Source organism: Epargyreus clarus, unplaced genomic scaffold (genome assembly GCF_041222505.1).
Source record: "Epargyreus clarus isolate Ecla_fem2 unplaced genomic scaffold, WU_Ecla_fem_2.2 ptg000005l, whole genome shotgun sequence".
NCBI classification, from domain to species: Eukaryota; Metazoa; Arthropoda; class Insecta; order Lepidoptera; family Hesperiidae; genus Epargyreus; species Epargyreus clarus.
Genome location: NW_027332213.1, coordinates 5,869,288 through 5,895,761, shown reverse-complemented (window position 1 = coordinate 5,895,761; position 26,474 = coordinate 5,869,288). Strand labels below are relative to the sequence as shown.

The 26,474-nt window shown below is 38.1% G+C and overlaps 1 protein-coding gene across 2 annotated transcripts; it reads left to right on the top strand.

Moving 5' to 3' along the window:
* The first annotated feature begins 41 nt into the window (after nucleotides 1–41).
* Nucleotides 42–23,331, top strand: LOC140757988 (NADP-dependent malic enzyme-like). Of its 2 annotated transcripts, XM_073093923.1 has the most exons (14): nucleotides 42–169; nucleotides 412–583; nucleotides 3,060–3,218; nucleotides 3,435–3,616; nucleotides 14,290–14,470; nucleotides 15,048–15,176; nucleotides 16,326–16,508; nucleotides 17,886–18,108; nucleotides 19,002–19,144; nucleotides 19,651–19,821; nucleotides 20,518–20,641; nucleotides 21,890–22,049; nucleotides 22,866–22,950; nucleotides 23,131–23,331. In XM_073093923.1, exons 1-13 carry the CDS (start codon nucleotides 141–143, stop codon nucleotides 22,891–22,893), a joined length of 1,884 nt encoding a protein of 627 aa, XP_072950024.1. In that variant the 5' UTR covers nucleotides 42–140; the 3' UTR covers nucleotides 22,894–22,950; nucleotides 23,131–23,331. The 2 variants fall into 2 exon arrangements, with proteins under 2 accessions (XP_072950024.1, XP_072950025.1); XM_073093924.1 differs by lacking the exons at nucleotides 21,890–22,049; nucleotides 23,131–23,331.
* Nucleotides 23,332–26,474: the final 3,143 nt, after the last annotated feature.

Below are 26,474 nucleotides of genomic sequence, written 5' to 3'. Positions count from 1 at the left end.
AAAGACATTTTTTTCATCATAGAGTAAGAAAAAGAAGAAATAGTGATGATTAGTGATTGAAATTGATGTCCATAGATGGTTTATTTTGATTGATATGCGTCATTTTGGGCTTTTGCTAATGGGTGACATTCATTTTTGAAATGCTTTCTTCGATTTCGAAGGTATTTATGTAAGTATTAATTTGGTTTTGATATTTAATAAAAAATCGAAATGACTGCTTTTAATAAAATTATTACAATTAGTTTAATAATGATTTATTGTAAAGTTGTACGACTTCGTGGTTTGGCTTTGAGAGTATCGGGGCATATCTAAACACTAGACTAGGTACTGTAGTAGCTCTGCTGTATTTTGGTTTGAGGGTTAATGCTGGTAAGTGAATTCTTCCGTAAAAACACTACTTCCTTTTTCCAGACATGTAAAATTCCTTCAAAAAAAAAGAGTCTTAGGTCGTGTTTTACTGGAGTTTACTAGAGTTCGGGATTTAGATATAATTACAAGATATTTCAATGAAGTAACTGGAAATATAATATGTCCGAATATGGTCAGGGGTATTGACCATTTGAGAGACCCTCGTCTGAATAAGGTAATAAACTGCATTTATTAAACGTTCTCTGAATATGAACAGTACCTACTGTTTTAAGAAATATAATAGTATTGAAATGTAATGAACATTAATTAATTATTGTGCCTTAGAATTTACTATCTCTGCCGTTTATGCCTACACAGTAGGGTCGACACATCGCCTTTTTTATCATATTCATCCATATAGAAAATAGGTATATGTTTTCAGACGAAATCATCTTCAACTTCAATCATAACTTTTTCTTAGCATGAAATTGATTTACTTTGTTTATAATGTTAAAATTTCTTAACATTTTCATTTAATAATTAAACGTAAACAATCAGTCAGCCCTAACAAAATTATGTAATAACATTCGAGGATCTTAATTTTAATCGTCAGGGCAAATTAATGGCATACTTTGTCGCTCAGCTATTCAGTAAACGAAAATTCCTTATTGAGTAATTTTATTATTTCACAAGATTCTGCACGAAAATCCGCCGATTTTCCATTTTTTGTGATTATTAGCATAAATATATTTTGGATAAATCTGTTTAGCGTTTGCGTAAGGCTGAGACCGCACTGCGATTAAACGCAGACTGAATAAAAAAAGCTGAAAACGCCAAAACGCATACGAACACGCACTGCGGTTTTCTTTTGGCTTAATTTTATTTCAGTCTCATCATAGATTTCAGGCGAACAGCACGTGTTGTGGGGTTAGAGACTGAATAAAAAACCAATGATATTTAAAACTATAGATATGTTACCTGCCCACAAAACAACACAAATAAGTGTTACACTAAACACACAAATACACGTTTTTCTTTTTGCTTACCCGAAAGTAACTCATTCATTCATACGTAAATATGTACGTAAATTTTGCTTCTCTATTACTACTTGTGGAAGGAATACGTTATCTCTATTTTGTCAGTTACGTAATTATAGCGGACCAAGCACGAAAAACAATCAAGATATAATGATTTCTCCTCATTTACTTGTGAAATGTGATTCCATGAATCTTGGGTATTTTTTTGCATAATTTGTACATTTAAGCATTGCCCAAGAAGGCATTTTGAGGCTTAGAAGACTAAAATAATGACGTTAAACGTATACAGTGACATACATACGTGTCAGTTACTACGCCGCCGCGAGAGCGGCTGGAGTCGATTCACTCCAATTGGTGTATTTTGTATATTTCATGTTTTACCCACTAGTAACATATCTTTAGTTTATATCAGTGCCCCACCATACAATTACTATGGGAGACAAAAAACCGCGCTTTAAACAAGCCGCGGTCAAAATGTAACAATAAATCAGTCGACTGAAAAAGTCACTAGTGCGTGCACTTGTATAGAAAGCAATATGTTTTATATTTTAGCGGTTTCAGTCTTGCGATTAAACGCAGACTGAATAAAAAAAGCTGAAAACGCCAAAACGCATACGAACACGCACTGCGGTTTTCTTTTGGCTTAATTTTATTTCAGTCTCATCATAGATTTCAGGCGAACAGCACGTGTTGTGGGGTTAGAGACTGAATAAAAAACCAATGATATTTAAAACTATAGATATGTTACCTGCCCACAAAACAACACAAATAAGTGTTACACTAAACACACAAATACACGTTTTTCTTTTTGCTTACCCGAAAGTAACTCATTCATTCATACGTAAATATGTACGTAAATTTTGCTTCTCTATTACTACTTGTGGAAGGAATACGTTATCTCTATTTTGTCAGTTACGTAATTATAGCGGACCAAGCACGAAAAACAATCAAGATATAATGATTTCTCCTCATTTACTTGTGAAATGTGATTCCATGAATCTTGGGTATTTTTTTGCATAATTTGTACATTTAAGCATTGCCCAAGAAGGCATTTTGAGGCTTAGAAGACTAAAATAATGACGTTAAACGTATACAGTGACATACATACGTGTCAGTTACTACGCCGCCGCGAGAGCGGCTGGAGTCGATTCACTCCAATTGGTGTATTTTGTATATTTCATGTTTTACCCACTAGTAACATATCTTTAGTTTATATCAATGCCCCACCATACAATTACTATGGGAGACAAAAAACCGCTCTTTAAACAAGCCGCGGTCAAAATGTAACAATAAATCAGTCGACTGAAAAAGTCACTAGTGCGTGCACTTGTATAGAAAGCAATATGTTTTATATTTTAGCGGTTTCAGTCTTGCGGTTAAACGCGTGCGTTTAATCGCAGTGCGGTCTCAGCCTAAAGGTTACAAATAAATAAAACAAATTGGGTTTATTTATATTGTGACGGTGGAGAGCGCATTAAGAACTGAGTTTTGTGAGATTTGAAAAAAAAAAATCGTGAAGTTGAGTTGTGTAAAAAATTAAACTTGTGTTTAGTAAATAAATCAGCAGTTGATTACCACGATAACTGGGCCTAAATCCTTCTCATTATGAGATCCGTGCGTAGTGGGACAATAAGATGATAAATAATCATAATGTATTGGGTGTTAATATTTTAGGGTCTCGCTTTTACGCTTCGAGAGAGACAGGCTTTGGGTATTCACGGGCTATTGGCGCCTGATTATAAGACACAAGAAGAACAGCTCAATATTTGTAGAATTTCAATTGATAGGTATCAGGACGATTTGAATAAGTACCTTTACCTTGTGGAGCTTCAGGTAATTAACGAAATAGATTTTAATTAATGGTTAAGCCTATGCCTAGTCTAGTGTTTTAGTTAATTACATATAGTTGATGAGTAAGTAGGTACTTTCTTAATTATAATGTACATCATGTTTAATTTCTTTATTTGATATGAAGTATTGTGAGTTTCTTAAACAAAGTAATTATTTTCAATTTAGGAGATATATTTCACGTATCTATTATATTTTTAGGATACCAATGAAAAGCTTTTCTTCAGCCTTCTAGCCCAGAATATTGAGAAATATCTGCCTATTGTTTATACACCTACTGTGGGGCTCGCTTGTCAAAGGTTCGGGCTTATTTATAGAAGGGCAAGGGGCCTTTTTATAACCGTCAACGACAAAGGTCACGTTTTGGAGATTTTGAAAAATTGGTAAGGTTGCTACAGTTCCGTTCTAAATATAAAATAATAATAATTCAAAAAAATACATAAATATTCTCTGTGTACTTAACAGAGAATATTTATGTATTTTTATACAAATATCTTCTACGAGTAAGAAATATACAATTGATAACATGAATACCTATAATCCGTAGAAGATTAATGTGAATTCGAAACTGTCAGGTCAATTGGAATTGTCAATATGGATGATTGATACTCGTTGACGTTATGTATACAGTTAATGTTAGAAAGTTCTATGTGCCCTCAGTATAAATCGATCTAAAAGACAGTCCTACCAAGCAGTAAGACCGATTATTGTTTGCACGGTACCTATTATGATTGATCACGCTGTCAAATCGTACTGACGTCGCCATTGATCGTTTTGCTGTGGTTTTGCCGTGCAATTGACAATCGGTCGTTCATTCGCTTACCAGTCTAAAGATATGGCGGACGTATCGCACTCACAATCCAATATAAATAATGTAGAAGCGATTGAACCCATTACGGAGCGAGGGTTCGTTTTGCTTTTAATATCATTATATCGCGAGTGTCCAGAGTTATGGAAAGTGAAGTTAAGGGATTACACCAACAAAACGAAAAGGTGTCTCGCATTGCAAAAAATACTGAATGTATTAAAAAAATACAGGCCCGATTACGATGAGGACAAATTGAAAAAGAAAATCAATATCTTGCGAACGAATTTCAATAAGGAATGCCAGAAGATATATCGTAGGCAGTTACACGGCGGATCGAGTGATGACGCAGAACCAACTTTATGGTATTATAACGATATGATTTTTGTTAAAGATCAAATGGCAGTGGATGGTTCTGAAATTTGTGAGGTGAGTAAATTTAAAAGATAATATATAGGTAATATCAGTTATATAACAAAACTTTTATTTATTATAAAAAAACTTGGATTGTTTAACAAAAACTTAGATTTAACAAAAGGGGCCTCGACGGAAGACGCTGGCGCGCAGACGCATTCACTCGCGCGGCTCCAAAGCAACTCCGCTTTATTCTCAAAAACACGGCGCAAGGCATAAGCTCAGGCGCATGCGCGGTATCCTTGCACATCGTACGATCGCTCCTGATTGGTCAGGCGCCGGCAAGGACATCGTACGATGTTTGGGGATCCGTCGGGCAAATCGAACCTTCTTTTTTTTTAAATAATAAAACCGAAAAGTGTTCCCGCGCTACATCCTCCCCCTATAGCCCTACTTAGCGCCCTCGCAGTTGGGCTAGCATTCCGCGATTAATCGACGAGGCCTACCGCGCCTACGCTTTTCCCTCACTGGAGGTTCGATTGGACCTACAAATGGCGTTAAATGCGAGACGTGATATCTACCTATCTCATCATCGCTACGCGTACTTTGTAGCACGTAGGATGTGGGGCTTACTTTACATTTGATTTTGTATGGGCCGTCGCGACGTGGCACAAACTTCACGGACTGTCCGCGACCTACCTCGTTCTGCCCCTGAGTCCTTAGTAAAACTAAATCTCCCACTCGATACGCGGGCGGCGTCCTTCGTCCCTTATCAGCGTTCCTTTTCTGGGTATCCTGCGCTCTCTCATGGGTATCTCTGGCGTCTTCCAACGTGCAGGCTATCCTCTTCAGGTATGGAGTAATAGCTGGCACAAAATTATCATTCTCAACGATAACTCTCATATCCGACGCAGAATCTGATGGTGCTCTCAGCTCTCTCCCAAAGGTAAGATAAGCTGGGGAAAATCCGGTGCTAGCAGTGATCCCAGAGTTCATAGCGAACCTCACCGACGCAAGATGCAGATCCCACGTAGAATGGTCTTGACCTACGAGTATGGCCAGCTGAGGTTTGAGGTCTCTATTTTTCCGCTCAATCGGGTTGGCTTGAGGATGATAATATGGAGTGAGTGACTGAGTTATCCCCAACACGTGACAAACCTGCTGCGTCACCTCACTCACGAACTGCACACCATTGTCACTGATTAGACGACGTGGCACGCCATACCTAAGAAACACCTCGTTGGTCAAAGTTAGAGCGCACTCGGCGCTGGTGGCCTGCTGCAGTGGAAAAAGTTCCACCCAACGTGAACTTACATCTTCCACAATCAGGATCCATCGATTCTTCCTAGACGTCTCAACGAGGGGTCCGAAGAGATCCACAGAAACTACTTCGAATCGTCTGGACACGGCCGGAGTTTGCAACAATCCCGCCGGCTTCCTGTTATCCGCCTTATATCTCTGGCATAGTGTACATCCTTTTATATAATTAGTCGCAAATTTGCGCATGCCGGGCCAATAAAACCGCGCGCGCACTCGGTGCAATGTTCGCTCCACACCTAAGTGACCTGCTGTAGGTGCATCATGTAAATCCTCCATCACTTTCGCGCGCTCATGCTCTGGCACTACTAGACACGCTTCTTCATCTTCGTCGGACTCCAAGCTGTACCTGTATAAAATGCCGTCAGATATAGTGAAACCTTTATCTGACCAGGGTCTCCCCCTTGAGGGTTCGTCAGCTTCAAGATCGTCGATGATCTTGCACACCTCTGGGTCCTTTCGCTGGTTTTCACGGACGTCAGCTTTGCTTCGCCTCGGCATATCTACAATTGCCATATACATATCGGAGTCCGGGTCTTGCGCACATGCTGGGCGTGACAGCGTATCTGCCACTACGTTAGACCGACCGGGCGTGTATTCGATGACAAGGTCGAACTCCTGCAACACCAGAGCCCATCGAGCCAGTCGTCCGCACGGTGACCGTTGGCTCATAAGCCAGCGTAGTGGCTGATGATCTGTCCGAACAGTAATCTTCGCTCCTTCTATATAGCCACGGAACTTACCTACAGCCCATACGACCGCCAAGGCCTCGCGCTCTGTCGTCGAGTAATTTCGTTCAGCGCTAGTAAGGAGTCGGCTCGCATACTCTATCGGTCTTTCGTCAGGGCCCTCCCCCTGCATCAAAACCGCACCTAAACAGTATGCACTGCTATCTGTGCAAAGAATAAAAGGTTTCGTCTCATCTGCTTGTCGCAGAATTGGAGCACTTACCAAAAGATTTTTAATATGCTCGAACGCTTGTTTTTCTTCAGCACCCCACTTCCAGGAGCTGGTCTTCTTCAATAGGTTCGTGAGGGGTCTCGCCACCTCTGCGTAATTATTGATAAAACGACGAAACCAACTTGCAGTTTGTATAAAACACTTTAACTCTTTGACATTATTTGGGCTTCCCATACTCTCAATCGCAGCAGTCTTTTCGGGGTCCATTTGGATACCTCCCGGAACGATCACATGGCCCAAAAACTTTACCTGATCACACGCGAAATGGCTTTTCTCCCTGTTAACACGCAGCTTGAACATTTCCAGTCGCTCGAAAACCGCTTCCAGATCTGCTAAATGTCTCTCGAAGGGCCCAGGAGATAGTACTACCAAATCGTCCAAGTAAGCAAATAGTTCAATACCTTTCAGGTTAGATCGAAAACGATCAATGAGCCTCTGAAATGTAGCTCCTGAATTACGCAATCCCATTGGCATACGTTTAAACCTATACGTACCTAATGGACTCGTAAAAGCTGTCTTGTCTTGATCTTCAAGTGCCACGTTCACCTGATGATATCCCGACCTTAGATCTAATGTCGTCATGAAATTACTAGTCTTGGCTGCATGCAGTATGTCTTCCATGCGAGGGAGCGGGTACCGGTCTGGCTCGGTGACGGCATTGAGTTTCCTGTAATCAATACACAGTCTCCATCCACCCCCTTTCTTCGATACTAGTACGACATTAGAGGCCCAAGGGGACTCACATTCCTCGATGACGTCATCTCGAAGGAGCTTCTCTAGTTCGTTCTGTAGAGCTTCTTTCCTATTTTGGGATAAACGATATGGCGGCGACGCGATTGGCTCCTGGTTTGGCTTTACCTTTATATGATGTACTGCGAACTCCGTTGCAGGTCCATTCAGGGCGAACTGCGCGGTTCTTCGCTGTATAAAATCATCTAAAGTACGTCTCTGCTGGTGAGTAAGTTTGATTCCCTCATCGGCGCGCAAGGAGAGATCTGCGGAACTGGCGAACATCAATTCTTTCGCGGGGGCGTTCCGCGAGTGCTCTTGCCTAAAATAATAGTGACGATCGGGTTCGTCCGCGAATGTCCACTTACCCTGCGCAACGTCCATCACTATACCCGCACGGGACAGAAACTCGATACCAAGGAGTGTCCTAGTATTATCGCCAGGCAGTACCAAAAAAATCCGTCTGTATCTCGCGACCTTCTACGGTCACTGTAACGCTGGCTTCCAATAACTCCCGTTCTACTCGAGAGCCATCTGCTAAACGTATCCTATATTCGACATTCCTAAATTTTATGTTAGAGTCTAATAATATTTTATACAGGGACGGACTGGCTATGCAATGTGTAGCACCAGTATCCATAACTGCCACACCTCGACGACCCATAACGCTAATATTCAATAACGGTTGAATAGCACTCTTACTTGTAACGGTACTAAAATCGACATCAAAGTAGTGTTCGACGTCAGACTCGCATCTGACGTCGTACGTGCACTTGACCTCTGACCTTCCGTCGACATCAGAGTCCTGTACGCTGTCGACCCTATCATCGACGTCAGACCCGTGTCTGGCGTCGGACGTACACTCGAAATTATACCTACTTTTGACGTCTAACTTCTGTACATGATCAGACCTACCAACGACGTCGGACTCGTGTCCGGCGTCGGACGTACATTTACGGTCACATTTACGCGCGGTGTCCGAACCTAACATTTTCGTTCTCGTCGCTTCGACAACAGCAACGTGGAAATCTGTGGGCTTAGCGTTATAATTATTACACACGTCGCATTTCGACCTAATCACGCCTACTTTCCCACAACCATAACACTTAATTACTTTATTCGGTCCACCTACTCGTGACTGATTAACACACTCATCTACTGAATGCCCGAATTTTCTACAAGCGCTGCAACGCGGTCTCCTTGTATTACGCGGTAACTCAGTCGAATCAGTAAGCGCGGGAAAACTTTCATTGGACTTACCCGAGGTTCGCTTTGCACTTGCCTGACTGGATTTTACTTCTCGTGCCGCGTCTTCCGCTACCCGTGCCCTCTCAATCAAATGATTTAAATCTATCACACACTCGCGGGGAACACGTTTGCGAATACGCCGGTCTAGGAGTCCGTACACAATGTCTACTTGTAACTCGTCCGCTAAACGATATGGCAATTGCGCAATAAGGGACCTAATGCCATTAATAAATTTGTCACTTTGCACTTCTCTTTGCTCGCGGGCAAACACCTCACGCAACACTTTGTACGCTGGTCGAGGAGCACCATACATGGCCCGCAAACGCATCTTCGCATCCGCCCACGTAGTCACGTAGTCTCGTACGCCGCGCCACCACACGGCGGCGTCCCCGGAGAGGAGCATAGGCAGGCCTCGCAGCGCGTGCACGTCGGAAACATTGGCGCACTCCTTATACACTCCCACGGAGTCCAGAAACGCCTCCAGTACTTCTGGGTCGTTTGATGCGCCGTCAAACCGCGCCGTACACGCGGTGAAGTTGCCGCCTGCGGCCGGTACTGCCCCGTGGTCTATGAACGACGACGTCATCGCAGCCGTCGTCGGACTCGTCGGGCCAGCCGCTACCTCAGGAGACGACGCCTCGGAGTTCACGACTCCACGAGGCGCCGCGAGCAGCGCGTTGATAAGCGCCTTATTTGCCTCCGCTTGCGTCTTCGCGATGTTTTCCAGTAATGTGGACAGAAATTGTTCAGAAGGTCCATACTGCGTCGGCGCCGTCGCGCCGGTAACAGGCTCTTCCCCAGTGGAGCTAGAGTCCTCCACTGGAACGACGTCCTCCTTCTCCACAACACGCTGTCTCGTCGTCGGCATTTTCCACTATCCGAAACTAAAGAATACGTTCGGCCGCTGAGTTGGGCGACAATTTATAACAAAACTTTTATTTATTATAAAAAAACTTGGATTGTTTAACAAAAACTTAGATTTAACAAAAGGGGCCTCGACGGAAGACGCTGGCGCGCAGACGCATTCACTCGCGCGGCTCCAAAGCAACTCCGCTTTATTCTCAAAAACACGGCGCAAGGCATAAGCTCAGGCGCATGCGCGGTATCCTTGCACATCGTACGATCGCTCCTGATTGGTCAGGCGCCGGCAAGGACATCGTACGATGTTTGGGGATCCGTCGGGCAAATCGAACCTTCTTTTTTTTTAAATAATAAAACCGAAAAGTGTTCCCGCGCTACAGTTATTTTATTTAAAAAGGTAGCATTCGACGTATATTTTAACAGTCGTGTCGTAAAGACACACAATGTTACTTTGAGTGCTCTGAATTTCAGGCGACGAATGAGACATCTGAGATAATACAGACTGAATGACCACAGTGAATGTCATTGAAAGTAGGTAAATAAAATGGCGACAACACAGAGTTGCCGCTCTAAAAAATAGTTTATTTTATAATCATACTTGGCTAGTGTCTGTCTGTTATCAAAAATCTTAACTTACAAATGAAGATAGGTTCGAGTTCTTTATCAAACAAGTTTAATGTTTTAATTTTCTTATTGAAATATTACTTATAATGTCGTTGTAGTTGAACGATTGTTGAGATTAAAGAGTTGATTGAACTCTTATTGCTTTTCGATGTAACTTGTCTTGCCCTTATACGTTCGGCACCAAAAAAACAGAAATGACTAAGAAACCTGAGACTTAAATAATAGGTACAGGTATTACGTATGTATTTATTTTATTTGATTATTATTTTTGCACAAGGTCGGCATGAATCTTCGATCACTAATAAGAACTAGATACACAATCAGCGACAAAAAAATGCCGCGACGAAAAAAGCGCACCCAAATGTCTATTTGGGTGCGCTTTTAGATTAGGTCAGAATGTATAAACCATTTAAATTGTAAAGTCTGTTATTAAACGTACAATTCTTACTACTGCATGCCCACTTGATTTGTTCGGGTAACATGGTGACTCTGTTCTAACTTGAATGGAGACGCTATTGTTTTATATTTTTTTATTTAATTTAATTTTTTTTTTTCTTTTTTTTTGTTATATAAAAATATTTGTTTTGTATAATAATTAAACATATGCCCGTATTACCTAAAAGGTTAGGCAATGAGTAAATAGTAAATGAGTGAAATTAAATTATTAAGTAATTATTTAATATTTATATACAGTATTATTTAATATATTTTATGATGTCTTTTCATCCAACTGCTGCGGCAATAGTCATAGAATTATTATAATAAAGTCTATTGACGAACGATACACTAAAATAAGATTGCCAAAAAAGATACGAAAAAAAATAAAAATCCATCGAAAAGACTGTTTTCCAATAAACTCACTTTATTCAAGGGAATTAATGGCAGCCTGTTGATTCCGTATTTTTATTTTTACTCGACTGCCAAGGAAGGGTTATGTTTTTTGCACGTATCTTGTATGTATCTTTATAAGAAGACTTTAGCTGCATTTTATTCCCTCGGATATAACATACGGCTGGGTGAATTTCAACAGTTAAGGTGTTATTATATTCGTCTCAAATATCCAAATGTCCTTAGATAGGTGTTGGAAAAAAATCTAAATTTAAGAAAAAAATATACAACGGATTTCTGTCACTACAAAGTAAGCAAGTAATTTAATTAAAAAATCAAAAACCCGACTGGCTAAAACTACTACTACTACTGCTATAAAGGCTGAAGTAGAATTTTCAAAAACAGTGAAATAGACGTTTCATTATTTTTATCAAGAAAGTTTCATAATAGGTATATGCTTCAAAAACAAATGTTCAAACAATATTATCCTATTTTATCCTCGTAGTGCTCATTCACGCTATATAAAGAACCTATGTGTAAAATTCCAGCACGCTAAAGTTCAGCGGTTTCCCTTTACGTTGGTGTCTGGCGCAGCAACTTACGCATTTAGTCAGACAGTCACCCCGATGTGTTATATATATATATGTATACATCATATAATATGTGTGTAATCTCCTTTTAATTTCCTTTATTTTGATACCCCACTCCATAGGTTTGGTTAACTTTTTTTTTAAATATTACTATTTCGTGCCAAAAATCCGCCATTTTGATTTTTTTTCTAACACCTATCTAAGGACACTCGGGTCATTGAGATGAATATAATGACACCTTACTTGTCGACATTCATCCAGCCGTTTGTTAGATCCGATCAAATAAATAAAGACAAACATACAAGATACGCGCGAAAAACATAAACGCTGACGGCACGCGCACCGTCAGCGCTGATGGCCGAGATATATGAACTTCTAGGAAGCGTTTTTGAGTGACGCGTAGCTATCAGCGCGCACGGCGGTCAGCGCTGATAGCTACGCGGCCGCACGCGTCGCGCGTCGGCCCCGCGTAGCTGTCGGCGCTGGCGATCGCACGAGCGCCTCTGCTTTCAGTGAGCGTTCTAGTGACGAGCGGAGCGGACGTCGTCAGCGCGTACAGTCATGGCGAACCACGAAGTGGATACAGGTCGAGTTATCGATGAGGTACGCCTGAGGAAGAAATTGTGGGATGCATCCGATCCACTCTACAAAAACAAAGATGCAAGAAACAAAGCCTGGGAGGATATTGTGGACACATTGTTCGAAAATATTTCAGGAGATGAAAAACAACTCTCTGCTCAATCAATGGATGAACATGGAGTCTTCGTCGTCGCCGGTTTTTATTTTTTTGGGATAGATAGTACAAAGCAGCAATAATTAATACCCTCTGCATTTTCTTCGTCGTCTGTACAGTAAGGCGGTCAGTACGATACTAAACCCTTCCTTGGCAGTCGGGTAAAAATAATTGAAATAAATGTTGGTTTACTACATATTTCTTTAGTCGGCGGCAATATATTTCGTTGGGTAACGGCGTAAACAGCTTGTTGATTTTTTAATTAAATTACTTGTATTTGGTTATATTTTAAGTTTAAATTAACTTATAGTTGCTTATAGTTATAATAAATTGTGTCGTCATATTACTTTCATTGATAAATTATTATTATGTTCATTAAAATTAATTACTTCGACCTAATAAAAATATTAAGTTATAATTTATAATAACCGTATAAAGTAATCACAGTTCGTCTCCACTAATTCCTTGTCCAAGTGACAAACCTGTAAAAGTGATAGCTTATGACAGCTAGCTTATGTCGTAAAAATTTATTGCTTTTGGTAAGCAGTTTTTGAAAAACACCGTTATAAATAGTGATAAGGTTGATTTTGCATTAATTTTAGATTCTGTCGCTTAGAATTTTATAAACACGTTTGACGCCACTTTTTAAGTTCATTTTTGTATGGGATTATGTATTTAGTTGTTATTAATGATCGAAGGCATGAATGCATGTTTACATCGTGAAATTTTACTTGAAACTGAATGCATTTACTGTGCTCTGTCTAATATAAGTTTCTGTTCGACATAATGGTTAAGTGATGCTCAATTTGCAACATTCCAACTATTGAATCAATTGTCGGCAATCTTTTAGATATGTTCCTATGTTAGTTTAAATGGTTTAGTTTAGTGCGAATTTAATAAGGTGAATCATACACACTGACATGTTTTATACGAGAACTTTATTGAAATCATTAAATTATTTACGTCATTTTAATTGCAAATGGATTATATACATCCTTACTATTTACCTACTGTTTACTAATACTCTATTGTCATTAATAGCGTAACAATTTTCTTACAGCAAACATTGGTCGAAGAGTCGACGCCAACTCCACCACCATCGCTAATACCGCTTGGAAACCCTATTAGACCACCATCCTCACCTGAACATACCACGCCAAGTAAAAAAATCAAACGAACTCTAACTGCACCCTCAGAAGATCAAATTGATATGCCAACTCCGTCATATTTCAAAAGACCGGAATACGAAGCAGACATACTTGCTAAGGGATGGGCCTTAAAATTATCCCGATTAGCTCCAGAACAGAGACTTTTTGCTGAAAAGATTATTAACGATACCCTCTTCGAAGCCGAAATGGGGACGTTAACGCGAAACGGCGTGAAATTTCTAACGTCTTCAGCGCCAATCAAACCGCCACCCCCCGACGAATGCGGCTAGCATTTAAATCGAATTCTCAAAAGAACTCATAGAATTACCCACCCCGTCGCATGTTAATAAGCGGAATATGAAATGGACATACTTGTTAGGGATGTGGCTATAAAATTATATCAGATTAATTAGAAGAGGTAGACAGTTCTCTTCGAAGACACATCGAAGCTCTATATATTAAGACGTTAGGCTTATGGTTACGTTATTATAGTTGCCATTAGAGAATACATGACAATAAGGTGCATGTATTATGTGATACATGGTATAGGTATTGTACTTATTAAATTTAATTGAATTGAAAAATAAAGTGATATCAATGTTATAGTCTTTCATTTTATATATTCTTCCAATTTCTAATAATCTGTGATATGTGTTATGTTAAGTAGTAAATTAATATAAACACTTTACAATTCAAACCCAATTAATATTAAAATCACTGTACAAATTTCACAGATTTTGTAATATAGACTTAAGTATGTACATATATAGTAATTATAATGCTAATAAATGGTGTAGCTAATCAATTGCTATTTTGTTTCAATTATGCGTGTCTGTAAAACATGCTATAATGATTGTAGGCCGGAACATGACGTAAGAGCGATAGTGTTTACGGACGGTGAACGAATCCTGGGTTTGGGTGACTTAGGAGCGTACGGGATGGGTATTCCTGTGGGCAAGCTGGCACTCTACACAGCACTGGCTGGGATCAAACCACACCAGTGTCTGCCTATAACCTTGGACTTCGGTACTGATAATCAGGTATAAATTGTTTTATATACGACACAAGGGACAAAAAAGTGTTGACATGCTTATTTATTTATATATATGTCGATTAAAAATTACTAGGTAAAAAAAGTCCTATAAAAGTAAATACTATTAGATATACAAAAGTCATATAAAAGTAGAGATAGTAGATAGAGCACTTGCTAGTACGTAGAATCTGATGGCACCTTCTTAATAACATCGTGTAAATTACGTTCGCCTGCTTGAACGCAAACAAGATTAATGAGAATCTAATCCTAATAGACTCAGCTATAATCGTGTTTTCTCATTATTTTCCACGATCGGGATAAATACTGTAAACCATATAATATCAGTAGGCACTTAGGTACGTGTCTATTCCCTAGGGTCTATTCACTTGTAAATCTAGACATGGGGAGTTTTCTGCTGTTTTTCTGTGCTGATTTTCACTTAGCAACCTTAGATTTTATTGCGATATGTAGTCCTGTTGAATTGTCTACATTTGAATGATAGTTCGTTTAAATCAATTATATTTTCATATATAAACGCTACGAATACATAAAATCGTCTAATATTTTCGATTAAATATTCTCAGAGTCTTCTAGAAGACCCTCTTTATATAGGGCTGCGCCAAAAACGAGTTCGCGGCAAGGACTACGACGATCTAGTTGATGAATTTATGCAAGCCTGCGTTCAGCGATACGGACCGAACACTCTCCTGCAGGTAATTTATGTTTTACTCGTGGAAAATGGGAATTTACGTTTTCTTTAAAAGGTTTAATTAATAGTACCTATGTACTTTCACATAAACTATATATCTAAATAAAAAATATATACTTTCTCATAAACATCTGTTCATGTTTTGCGAAAACGTCAGAAAATTCTGCTCATACGATTGTACTCAATATCTATATGCCTTACGTGTAGTTCTTAAGTGTATCACGCACACACAAGTAGGTATGTACTATGTATCGATACGTTCATCAATTTTAAAAAGAAATATTTTTGATTTTATTTGGCGTACGATGTTGTAGGTATATAGACATTAAAACCTTTGATCTTTCTATATGTTCTATCTCTAATCTTTAAGTATTGGCCCTTACATTGTAAACAACGTAACATATTATTTAAAAAAAAATACTGTTTTAAAATAATATAAGCTCATAAGTACAAGATAACAACTAACTAGTTTTCATTGAACTTTCATAGATTCGTGACTGAGAAAAGAAAGTTATATGCCAATAAGTAGATCTGGCACGGAAGCAACTAGAATAAATAGTTTCCTTAAGGGAAGTCGAGTAGGTATTCGGACACTGGCCAAGTGTGGTAGTTCCTTATGAACAGAACTAGTTTGTATCGTAAATCTTAAGCGACGACGCTTTCAATTTGGTACACTTTACTTTATACTTAAGTGTCTATATATGTTAAGAACAGGACCTATGGATATATTTGTTTTTTTTTCCGACTTACAAATTCTCCATTGAATTTGGCCATTCCTAATAAAACTGACATTGGATTATTAAAATGTAAGATTAAAGTTTAAACAAGAAGTGATTATAAGTATGGGAATAAATTATTATTTCGATTAATGGGACTACCTATGTAGGTCCTCTACTTGTTCCTTTGTGCATATTTTGGATGTAACCGAAATTATGTGCGCAGCTCCAAAAAATAGTGATACAATAGAGTTCATACAATAGGTTAATTCAATTAATTTTCGCATGAATTTACTTATTACTATTTCGATTGACAAACAAAAATAAAACTAGGGTATTTATTTAATTCACTCCTTAAACGTGTCAGCTCTTCTGTAATTTCTAATAAGTGTTCAAAACTTCTCACATAACATCAGTATCCATATCCATTTTTCCAGTTCGAAGATTTTGCCCTAATAAACGCTACGCGTCTTTTGGACAAGTATCGGGATTGTTATTGCACCTTCAACGATGATATCCAAGGTACCGCGAGTGTAGCTGTAGCTGGTCTGATGGCGGCCGTGAGGGTCACGAAGAAGAAACTTAGCGAGAACATTTATATGTTCCTCGGGGCTGGATCAGTAAGTTGGACAAATTGGTACTTACTGTTTCTTTTGAAAATTGGTAAGGTTTGTTATTTGATAGAGCAGAAATTGGACGTGCGGTGTACCAGACCATACATATTCTACGTGGGCCCACGGCGCCCATTGGAGAGAAAATGCGTAATATTGGAAAGCAAGTGTAATTTTCACGTGATGTCATCCTAGTGAATAGTCATCCTTGCTAGGTCTCAGTCTTCATTTCGTAGGGCAAGTCCGTTTTGCAAGGCAAATCGTAAGTACTGGAATGTTTTATTATGACTGCCTTACAGCTAATTATGCCTAATTTAATTAAATGTCTTAACTACATTACGAAATTACGGTACCCCAAGAACCTCATCATTGAATAGGTTTTTTTTTTTTTTTTATAATAAAGGAGTAGCAGACAAGCATACAGTCCACCTGAAGGTAAGTGGCTACTGCCGCCCATGGACATCTGTAATCAATCTCAGATAGGATTAGATATTTCTTCCTGAGGTCGGGCACAGATGCGCCGCTACCCCTGAGGACTAAGCTGGAACGCCTCGGAAAAGTCTGTCTCCCTTACCACACCCTTCAAACCGGAACACAGCAGCGCCTAACACTACTGTTATTAGGTAGAAATAGGTGTGGCGGTGGTGCCGCCGGAGTCGAACCACAAAGGGTTCTACCACCTTCAAAACTGATCTTCGGTACTGATCAGACATGGTTCTAACTGACAAATGAAATAAATTATGTACATAGTTCCTTGGCGTATTTCCCACAAAATCGTTTTAAAAAGATTAATTGCTAAACCTTTTGAGAAATCATTTGGAGTGGTGTATTCGGTAGTAATTACGTTAAGCGGTGTTTCCTGGGCTCCAGCGCGATCATCTATTATTTTCAAGAGTTATTAACGTCTGAATATTCACTTTACTAGAAAAATAACGAAGATAAGTACGCCCATTGTTAGATTGTTTGTGGGGGAAGTTGTATTTTACCGCGTTCTTTTTTGTGTAATCAAATTGCCGGTAAACAAATAACAAAGAACCTCTTATGGAGTGAAATCATGAAAAATGATTCGAATGATATTTTTAAATACAGTTAGAACTTATACAGTTGTACAAAATAGTAAAATAATGACAAAGAAATTATTGCAGTTTTTGATTATTATAATTTTAATGCGTTGCATTGCGCTTACAAAGATTTTTTAATTAAGGACCCAAAACATCCGGGATATTTATAGTTTAACTGACTCCTTGTACAATTACGCGTAAATCTCCCTTAAAATTACTTATTACAAAGAAACATTTAATAAACGGGTTATATATAATTGTATGAAAGTACAAACATAATGTGTGTATTACGAATATTTTGGTGCTATTTGGTACATATTTGTAGGCAGCAAATGGGATAGCAAACTTAACTGTAGCGGCGATGGTCGAAGAGGGCTTGAAGCAGAAGGACGCTCAGAACAAGATATACATGTTCGATGTCGATGGACTATTGTCCACTAAACGCGAAGGTGGTGTTCCTGAACACGCGAAGAACTTTGGCAAAGATGTGGAGCCTCAGAAGAACTTTGAGGAGTGCGTCGCTAAGATCAAACCGACGTGTTTAATTGGTTAGTCGCCTGTCTTTGTGAGAGTCAGAATAGCATGTGTAACACCAGAATGTATTTAAAAACTTGTTATTACAAGCTCATAATCCCTATTCAAATTCCTAAAGCCCAGGTTTTAGGATGCTTATTCTAAACCTTTATTAGTCTTGTCAATAGGTACCCATTTGCATTCATTTTTTTTTCGAAATTTCTGACTTCTTTTTCCGCTGGTTTAGATTATGCCTTGCCATTTGGCAAACAGACAGTTAGAGCTGATCGGAAGCTAGAATAGTAATGTAGAAGTACTTACGTTACATTGCAATTTCTATTATTAAGTAACAAATTATCTAGTAAGAGTAAGCTTTGCTCTTTTGACCCACGGTCACATGTTGTGTATAAATAATTCATTCATACTTTTCAAGACAGTAGTTTGCATAATTTATTGTCAGGTCTTAGGATATAATTAAATTCCGCAAGGAATGCTAAGTGGTAGGAATGAAGGAAGAGAGAGTCTGGAATAATTTAAAGCTCTTAGTATAATTTATTTCACCATGAATATAAAATGTATTTTTTATTGGTTCAAAAGATTTTTATGATTATGATACTTCTAAGGATTCATTTAATTATAAGTAAGTCTGAGCTATATTTTGCATCAGAACGCCGCAGCATTAGTATTGTAAGCTTCAGGGGATTGTTTTAGTTTGCTATATATTATAGTATGCATAATATAGCATGGTTAGGATATGGACCCCGTATTTTTTATGTAAAATCCGAAATTCATACAATTTTTACTACCATTGCTTTCAAAGGACTGTTGAAAGATTCTGCAAGGAACTCCTATATTACTTTCTAGAATTAATTTCAACCGACTTTTGATTCTCATACCTAAAAAATATATAAAAAGTATGTCTATCTAGGTTGTTCAACGGTAGGCGGGGCGTTTACTCCCAACATTCTGAAAATAATGGCGAAGAATTCAGAAAGACCGATAATATTCGCTCTTTCGAATCCCACAAGCAAAGCCGAGTGTACTGCGCAAGCTGCTTACGACAATACAGAGGTTTGTTGGATTCTTAACTTATACGTAAATGGTTGATAATTCAATATTTCTTCTCTTTTTTAATTAAGAAGAAAACGATCTTGTACTTCAGCTGATGGTATGTGGTCACCATCGCACATGGATATATGTTGCCAACTTCATACAGAATAGGAGTTCTCTTGGAAGCCGATCACCCTAATGGCCTAACTCTAATTAATATTATAAATGAGAATGTAAGTTTGTTTCCTACGCTTTCATACCTTACTAGAAAACCAATTGTCATGTCAGGGCTCCTTAAATAGGGTACCCATAAGTCCCAAAAAGTGTACTGTCACCGACCACTTACGCGAGTAAAGCCGCGGGTAAAAGCTAGTATTATACAAGTCAGCCCATTGTACTAAAACGCAAGAAATCTACTACCAGCTAGAAGTATCGCTACTTCCTCCCCGATCGCACTGCACTAGTTCTGCCACATTTCAAAATCTTATATAATTTTAAAATATATAATGCACAGTTTATTATTCAAGGGTAAATGTATGTTTGCGTCGGGATCCCCCTTCCCGCCAGTACAGTACGGAGGCAAGGAGTACCGCACGGGACAAGGGAACAACTCCTACATATTCCCTGGTATCGCTCTTGGAGTGATAGCGGTTCGAGCTCATCGAATACCTGAGACTATGTTTTTGACTGCTGCCAGGGTATTTATAAAATCCTACCTCTCAGATAAGTTAGTTCCTTGTAGATTTTGTCTATAAATTTTCTTTATTAAATGTCGAATAGTTCTAGTTATTGTTGGCGACTATAGTGTAGAAATTGTATTAGCAAAGATCTATTGCTCAATAAAAAAGTATATAATAATTATACTAGTATTTGAAATATATTTCAAGTAGAAATCTTAAATATATATAACTCAAAGGTGACTGACTGACATAGTGATCTATCAACGCACAGCCCAAACCATTGGACGAATCGGGCTGAAATTTGGCATGCCAGTAGATGTTATGACGTAGGCATCCGCTACCAAAGGATTTTGATCAATTCTACCCCCAAGGGGATAAAATAAAGGATGAAAATATTACTTCGTAACGCGAGCGAAGTCGCGGGCAACAGCTCGTGCAATATAGACCTTGTCTATTCGTAAAATTATATTTTCTATTATTCATTAGTATTTCATGTTTTCCCACTAAGCACGAACACATACCAACGTACAAGCTAAATGTGGATTGAATTACTAAACTTAGTACATTTTCTGACATGAAGGTAGCGAAGTCCTAAGGACTTTTGGAAATACTTTCGCTGAGAGAGTTAAACATCTAAGCTTGTTTATTAGTAATGTTTCATATGAAGCAAAAGTTACGAACAGAAGCATTTATTGATAAAGTTAAATTTTTCAGACGCTAGCAAACTTCGTGAGTGAGGAGGATTTAGGTATCGGACGCATTTATCCTCCATTGTCTCAAGTGAAGAATGTATCGGTGAGCATCGCCGTGGAAATTGCTAAGATGGCCTATGAAAAGGGTGAGTTTTATAATAGACGGTTTAGTGGAAGTTCGTAGATCATTAGTTTATTTGACAGCTCAGTGGCTTGAAATGTTTATTTTACTTGCTAATAGCGCTGATTCTTGAATTCAGTATGATTTTTCTCAGTTTAAATGTTTTGACCACATAACTTCTTAAGTCTCACTGCAGAGTTTGAGTCTTTCTATAGGAATATCCATGCCCGGTATGTAGTGTACTTCACCATGTTTCTCTATGGAGGTCCTTCGGTCACATATATATCTTTATGATCCTCATGTGTCGAATGTTCTAAACACACACACTTATTTCGAAAAGTTTATTACTTTCTTATAAATTGGTTTAATTTAGCAAGCAAATTTTAATATTGAAAGTTTTAAGACTTTTAAGTATTACTCGCCACTACCATCGTAACACCTATTTCTGATACCTTTATATGTGGACGACATTGGGCAATTTATGGGCAGTTGTTACTTACCAGCTTCCTAACCTACCAAAAAATCGTTGTTAAACCTAAATTCAGTTTATTACCCACTTGGAAATATTTCTTGGTATTTATATGTATGCATATGAAACACCAGTAGAGGTCAAAATGCAATCTGTTTGCGGAAATTCGGTTTCCTGACGTACCCGGTGCGGCGGAAGGCGATCTTGGTATCTGGTTGAAAATTGTTGAGCGGATTCAGTTCAATATTGAATTTGTTGAAGTTTACGATGCTGTTTCCATCGATATTTACTTATTGGTGGTTGAATTTTACTTCCAAGAAACTGTTTGCCATGTCTATTTGTGGAGATTTGTAGGTAGTGGAGTTCCGTGCTTCAACGGTTTGCGCAGTGTAGTTTTGCTATGTTTGTGTTAAAATGTAGTTTAACGCAGAATTAATAATATAACGAGTTTGATCTAGTCCACAGTAGCAAAATCCAGGGACAGGTTAGATTTCATATTTTTGTAAAGTAACTTCCTACAGCAAATTTACAAAGAAGTATAATCATCTTGTCTCATCATTATATGTAGGAATCCTGCCAGAGGTTAATCGTAATTATGTTGTGAGGAATAATTGTTTTGTGTTAGTATCTCAAACTTATCTTAATTTTCAAATCAGAACATAGCAAATGATGAGTAAAATAGTAATGGTTGAAATCATTGATGGTAAAAATAGTTAGAGCTACGGTTTCGGCTCAATTGAACTATAAACAATTCTATTACCATCAAAATATTGTTATTTCATATTTTTTTTGTTTATTTTTTAGAAATTGCCACCGCCTATCCCATTCCAAAGGACTTCAAGTCATTTATATGCGAACATATATACCAATTGGAATACGATAGTAACCAGCCTTGTTTTTACGACTACCCTAAACTACCTGATATTCAAGTGAAGACTGTAGAAGATGCTTACAAAGGCATTATGTTAGTGTTCTATTTAAATGATAGTTGTGAAGTGGTAACTTTTGTGGGGTTACGTGAAGATAAAAAAAATCATTTATAGTTGATGTGCTGTTTACCAATCCGCAAAGAAGCATAAAATCCGCGTATCATCCGCATAAATAAGCAGTGATAGCCTAATGGTTTAGAAATTTGGCCTTTCAATAAAGGGGTCCGAGGTTCAAATTTTAGGCACGCACTTCTGATTTTTCAAAGTTATGTGCGTATTAGAAATTAATTATCACTTGCTTAAAACGGTGAAGGAAAACATCGCGAGGAAATCTGCATACCTTAAAGATTTATACAAAAAAATCTCAAAGGTATGTGAAGTCTACCAATTCGCCTTTGGCCAGCGCGGTGGACTATGGCCTAATCCTTCTCATTATGAGAGGAGACCTGTACTCAGCAGTAGGACAGTAATGGGTTGATGGCGACGACGATGACTTACCAATTCCCACTTGGCCAGCGCGATGGACTATGGCCTAAATCTCTTTCACTCTGAATGAGCCCCGTGCCCAGCAGTGGGACAACAATTGATATTTACATCTTGAATAACATCCGTCAAACCAGAATTACATGGTGTAAATATGTTATTCAAAACTGCGTAAGACCCCACAATGGACAGTCCTCTGTCCAGTAATGCAATTATAAGGATTGTTTTTAAAGGATATGTTATATTCTAAGGCATTGACTAATTAATATAAGAGGAATACGTGAATATACCTACTTGTGTTATATAAAAATAAAATTATTTTGGTTTTTAAGTGATGTATTTTTCTGATATATTTTCTTTTCTTCCAGTCCTGGACTAAAACCACGGAAAGGATAATAAAATTAAAAATGTTGGTTTTAAGAACAATTAAACTATTTTAAAGGAGCCAAATTGGTAAGTTACTTGCACGTTATTTGATATACTAACAGCCAACTTAGTTGATAAGTCATGGTCATATTTTGATTATTATGGTATACTCGTAGTACCATTACGTGTATGATATTGATTAAGGTATATTAAGTTCTTTAAACTTAGAATAGATAGTTTTTAGAACTAATAAATACGCTTTTTCAGGCAACTGTATATTGCACATTGAAGATATTGAAATCTCTATACATTAAAGAAAAAATAATCTTGGGACTAACGCGAAAATAAATACAACTCTCCATAATTGTATGTAACACACGACTCTTGATAACGAAGTGTTGAAGATTTACATAAATATTATATTTATTATGTACCTAATATTTTAGGTAATTTTAGTCAATAAATTAAGATATTATTTATGATGTGTTGTGACTGTTTCGTTAAAATATTTGTATGCAAGGTTATTAATTAATTTTCTTAAGGTACAAGTTATGCCTAGAATATCAATAATTTTCTTGTTTTGAGATCAAATACCAATATCGTAACGCTTATTATAGTACAACAACTTTACGCCAACAAGACGGATTAATTATTGGAGATTGCCAATAGAGGCTGTAAGTTTGCTGTCTGTAACTTTTTGGATTATGGGTATAAAGAATAACGCCCATCTTCTACCGACAATATTTATTGAACGAATTTATATTGGAGTACGTTTCAGTCTTCTCCCTATTTTAACCATTAAAATAACAAACGAGCATGCAGTTCACATGATGGTAAGAGATCACTTGCGCTCTTACGCCGTTTGTCCACCGCCACCGTCACCGAGCGATACCGATAATTAATGACCGCGCTGGAGTAGCGTACATATATTTACTATAGCACTATACTATAACATGGACAAGCGCCACGGCACGTCCGTCACCCGAGCACCGTCATCCCGGCCGCCGATATTTCGAGTAGATCGGTGTGACCGCTAGATCGGCACCGAGATTTTGACGGGCCGATGTGCCGGCAATATAAAACACATTGGAACTTGTCCATACACTGCTGTCATACGCGTGACAGCTGTAATAAATATCGGTCGCGGTGGACAAACTATCGCCGTCACGACATATTAAAATCGGCCCGAAATAATCTCGTTCTCGGTATCGGCTCGGTGACAGTGGCGGTGGACAAACGGCCGTAGACATATGCAACTAACTCTATACAGAACACGGTTCTATGTGAAGCTGACAATAGATGCGTGGCCACTCAGGACTAAGGTAGTCGACTCATATGTAATTCAGCCAGTATCTGAAGGTGGTAGAACCCTTTGAGGTTCGACTCCGGCGGCACCACCGCCACACCTATTTCTACCTAATAACAGTGTTAAGCGCTGCTGTGTTGTTTGGATGTGGTAAGGGAGACAGACTTTTCCGAGGCGTTCCAGCTTAGTCCTCAGGGGTAGCGGCGCATCTCCGACCGACCACAGGTAGGAATATCTAATTCTATGTGGGGTTCATTACAGATGTCCATGGGCGGCAGTAGCCACTTACCATCAGGTGGACTGCATGCTCGTCTGCTACTCGTATACTATAAAAAAATATCTACACTTACCACAAATATGTATGTGTGGTAGTGGTATCTCCCGGACGAACCGTATTGGTTCTATCACCTTTTAAATTATATTATGGAGAAGCTTCGTAGCCACAATAATTTAATACAGTTCATAAATATCACCAATACCGTAACAAAACAATTTGTATCGTTTTCATTTATAACGTAATTATGCGGTTTTTGAACATTATTCATGTTAGGTTATCCAATCCTTATTTATAGTTTAATTTGCCAAAACTAATCAAGTATTAGCTTGTGATTTTGTACAATGTTATCGCAGTTTGTATGCATTTGAATGTCGAAATGTTGACATAAATTCGCGTGGACATATTGAAATATCTCTGAATATGAATTTTAATGCTTGATGAGTTTTTTTTGTGAAAGAAATAGACGGAATTAAATTTTCTTTTTACTCAATTGTAATGTTTTGGAGCGTACTCGTATATAATAATATGCATAGCTCATTCTTTGACATATTCTGTGGCAAAATGGCTTAACAGATTTTAATATATGACGTGTCGTTAGATCGTCTAAATTGATAAAGTACATAAGCTATGTTTTCAAGCAGTCGTTTAAATACGAGTAATTCTGACTTACGTAAGTCAGAATTACTCGTATTACGGTCACCGTCGCTTATATCACAGTAGTCCCTATTGCTGCCGCCCGTGGTTATTTATATCCAGACCCGATACAAAATAACCCAGTCCCGAAGATCGATTACAGATACGTTACGTGAGAGCACTTTGTTAGAATTCTACGTGCAAGTGTCATAGTCTTGCTACATTCTGAAAATTGAGCTACCTCAAGCTTAGAGACTTGGTAAAGTGGGAATTAATACCTAACATATTTTGTTTATAGTCGAACTTTTAAAAGGTTTTTTATAGTATGAGTCCAAATTTAAAATTACCCAGCTAGTTTCGTACCATTCATAGTTTAATCACTTTGCGTATGCGGTTTGTGCAACATTATTCATGCAAGGAAGCGGAACTTCTATTAATCGTTCGGTTAAAATTGTTGATTGCCAGCTGTTTCTCAAGGTCTTGGGATTTTGATTGTAGGTTACTGTGAAACTTAAATCTGTTTTCCTAAAATTTTACCAACATAAACCCGTTAGTGTGCCACTCTAGGACATAGATCAATTAATACATGTTAAACCGAACTTAAATAATTACGTTTTCTTATAATAATGTGGATATATCAGCTTATATTAGAATGTCAAATAAAATCTTAAAATATCTTGCTAAAACTACTTACATTTTAAGTTGGTATAATATTCTGTGGCTCGGTACCCAAGCCTGTTTATGCATAATAACAGTATCACTGCTGTTATATCTGCGCTGCAGATAGCCATGGCCGGTAGTAGCCACTTACCACCAGGTAAATTTTTCTACACGCAGTCATAGATTAGTAAAGATACTTCGCCGCCTTGAAATTGAATGAAGCCGCAAATGGCTTATTATAGTAAGTTCTTTTTTTGAATTCTTGACAAATAAAAACATTTTTAGAGAAAATTTACGAATAAATAACTAATACTGCGTAATTTACATGATAATTAAATAATTTATAATAATAATTTCAAATATTTTAGGAATATTTTAGCACGGACACGTGGCAAATCTTTTTTACGCAACTATTTCAATTCTCAAAACTGGGTACATTTTCTTGTTAGGAGTGAGTAATCTTTACTAATCTATGCACGCAGTCAAACTCGCGAACAAAAAATTTGTCGTTTCTCTAAAAATTAAGCGTAACTTCATAATTTTGTCATCGCTCACCCCAACAAACAAAAGACAATCTGCAGCACCGGAATAATAATGCACCAAGTTATTTAATAATTGCTTGCTTGTTTTATTGTATTGCACGAATTCGTGACCGTAGCCAATCATCGCAGACAGAGAACACGAGAGACAATATTTTCCAATTAAGACTGTTCAGTCAATCCCGCCCGGCAATAT

Excerpts from the sequence above, each read along its gene's own strand:
- LOC140757988 (XM_073093923.1), top strand. The coding sequence starts at position 141 with ATGCTTTCTTCGATTTCGAAGGTATTTAT. Across the intron at positions 170-411 it reads TCGATTTCGAAGGTATTTAT|ACATGTAAAATTCCTTCAAA; the intron begins GTAAGTATTAAT and ends TCCTTTTTCCAG. Across the intron at positions 20,642-21,889 it reads TAAGATGGCCTATGAAAAGG|AAATTGCCACCGCCTATCCC; the intron begins GTGAGTTTTATA and ends TTTATTTTTTAG.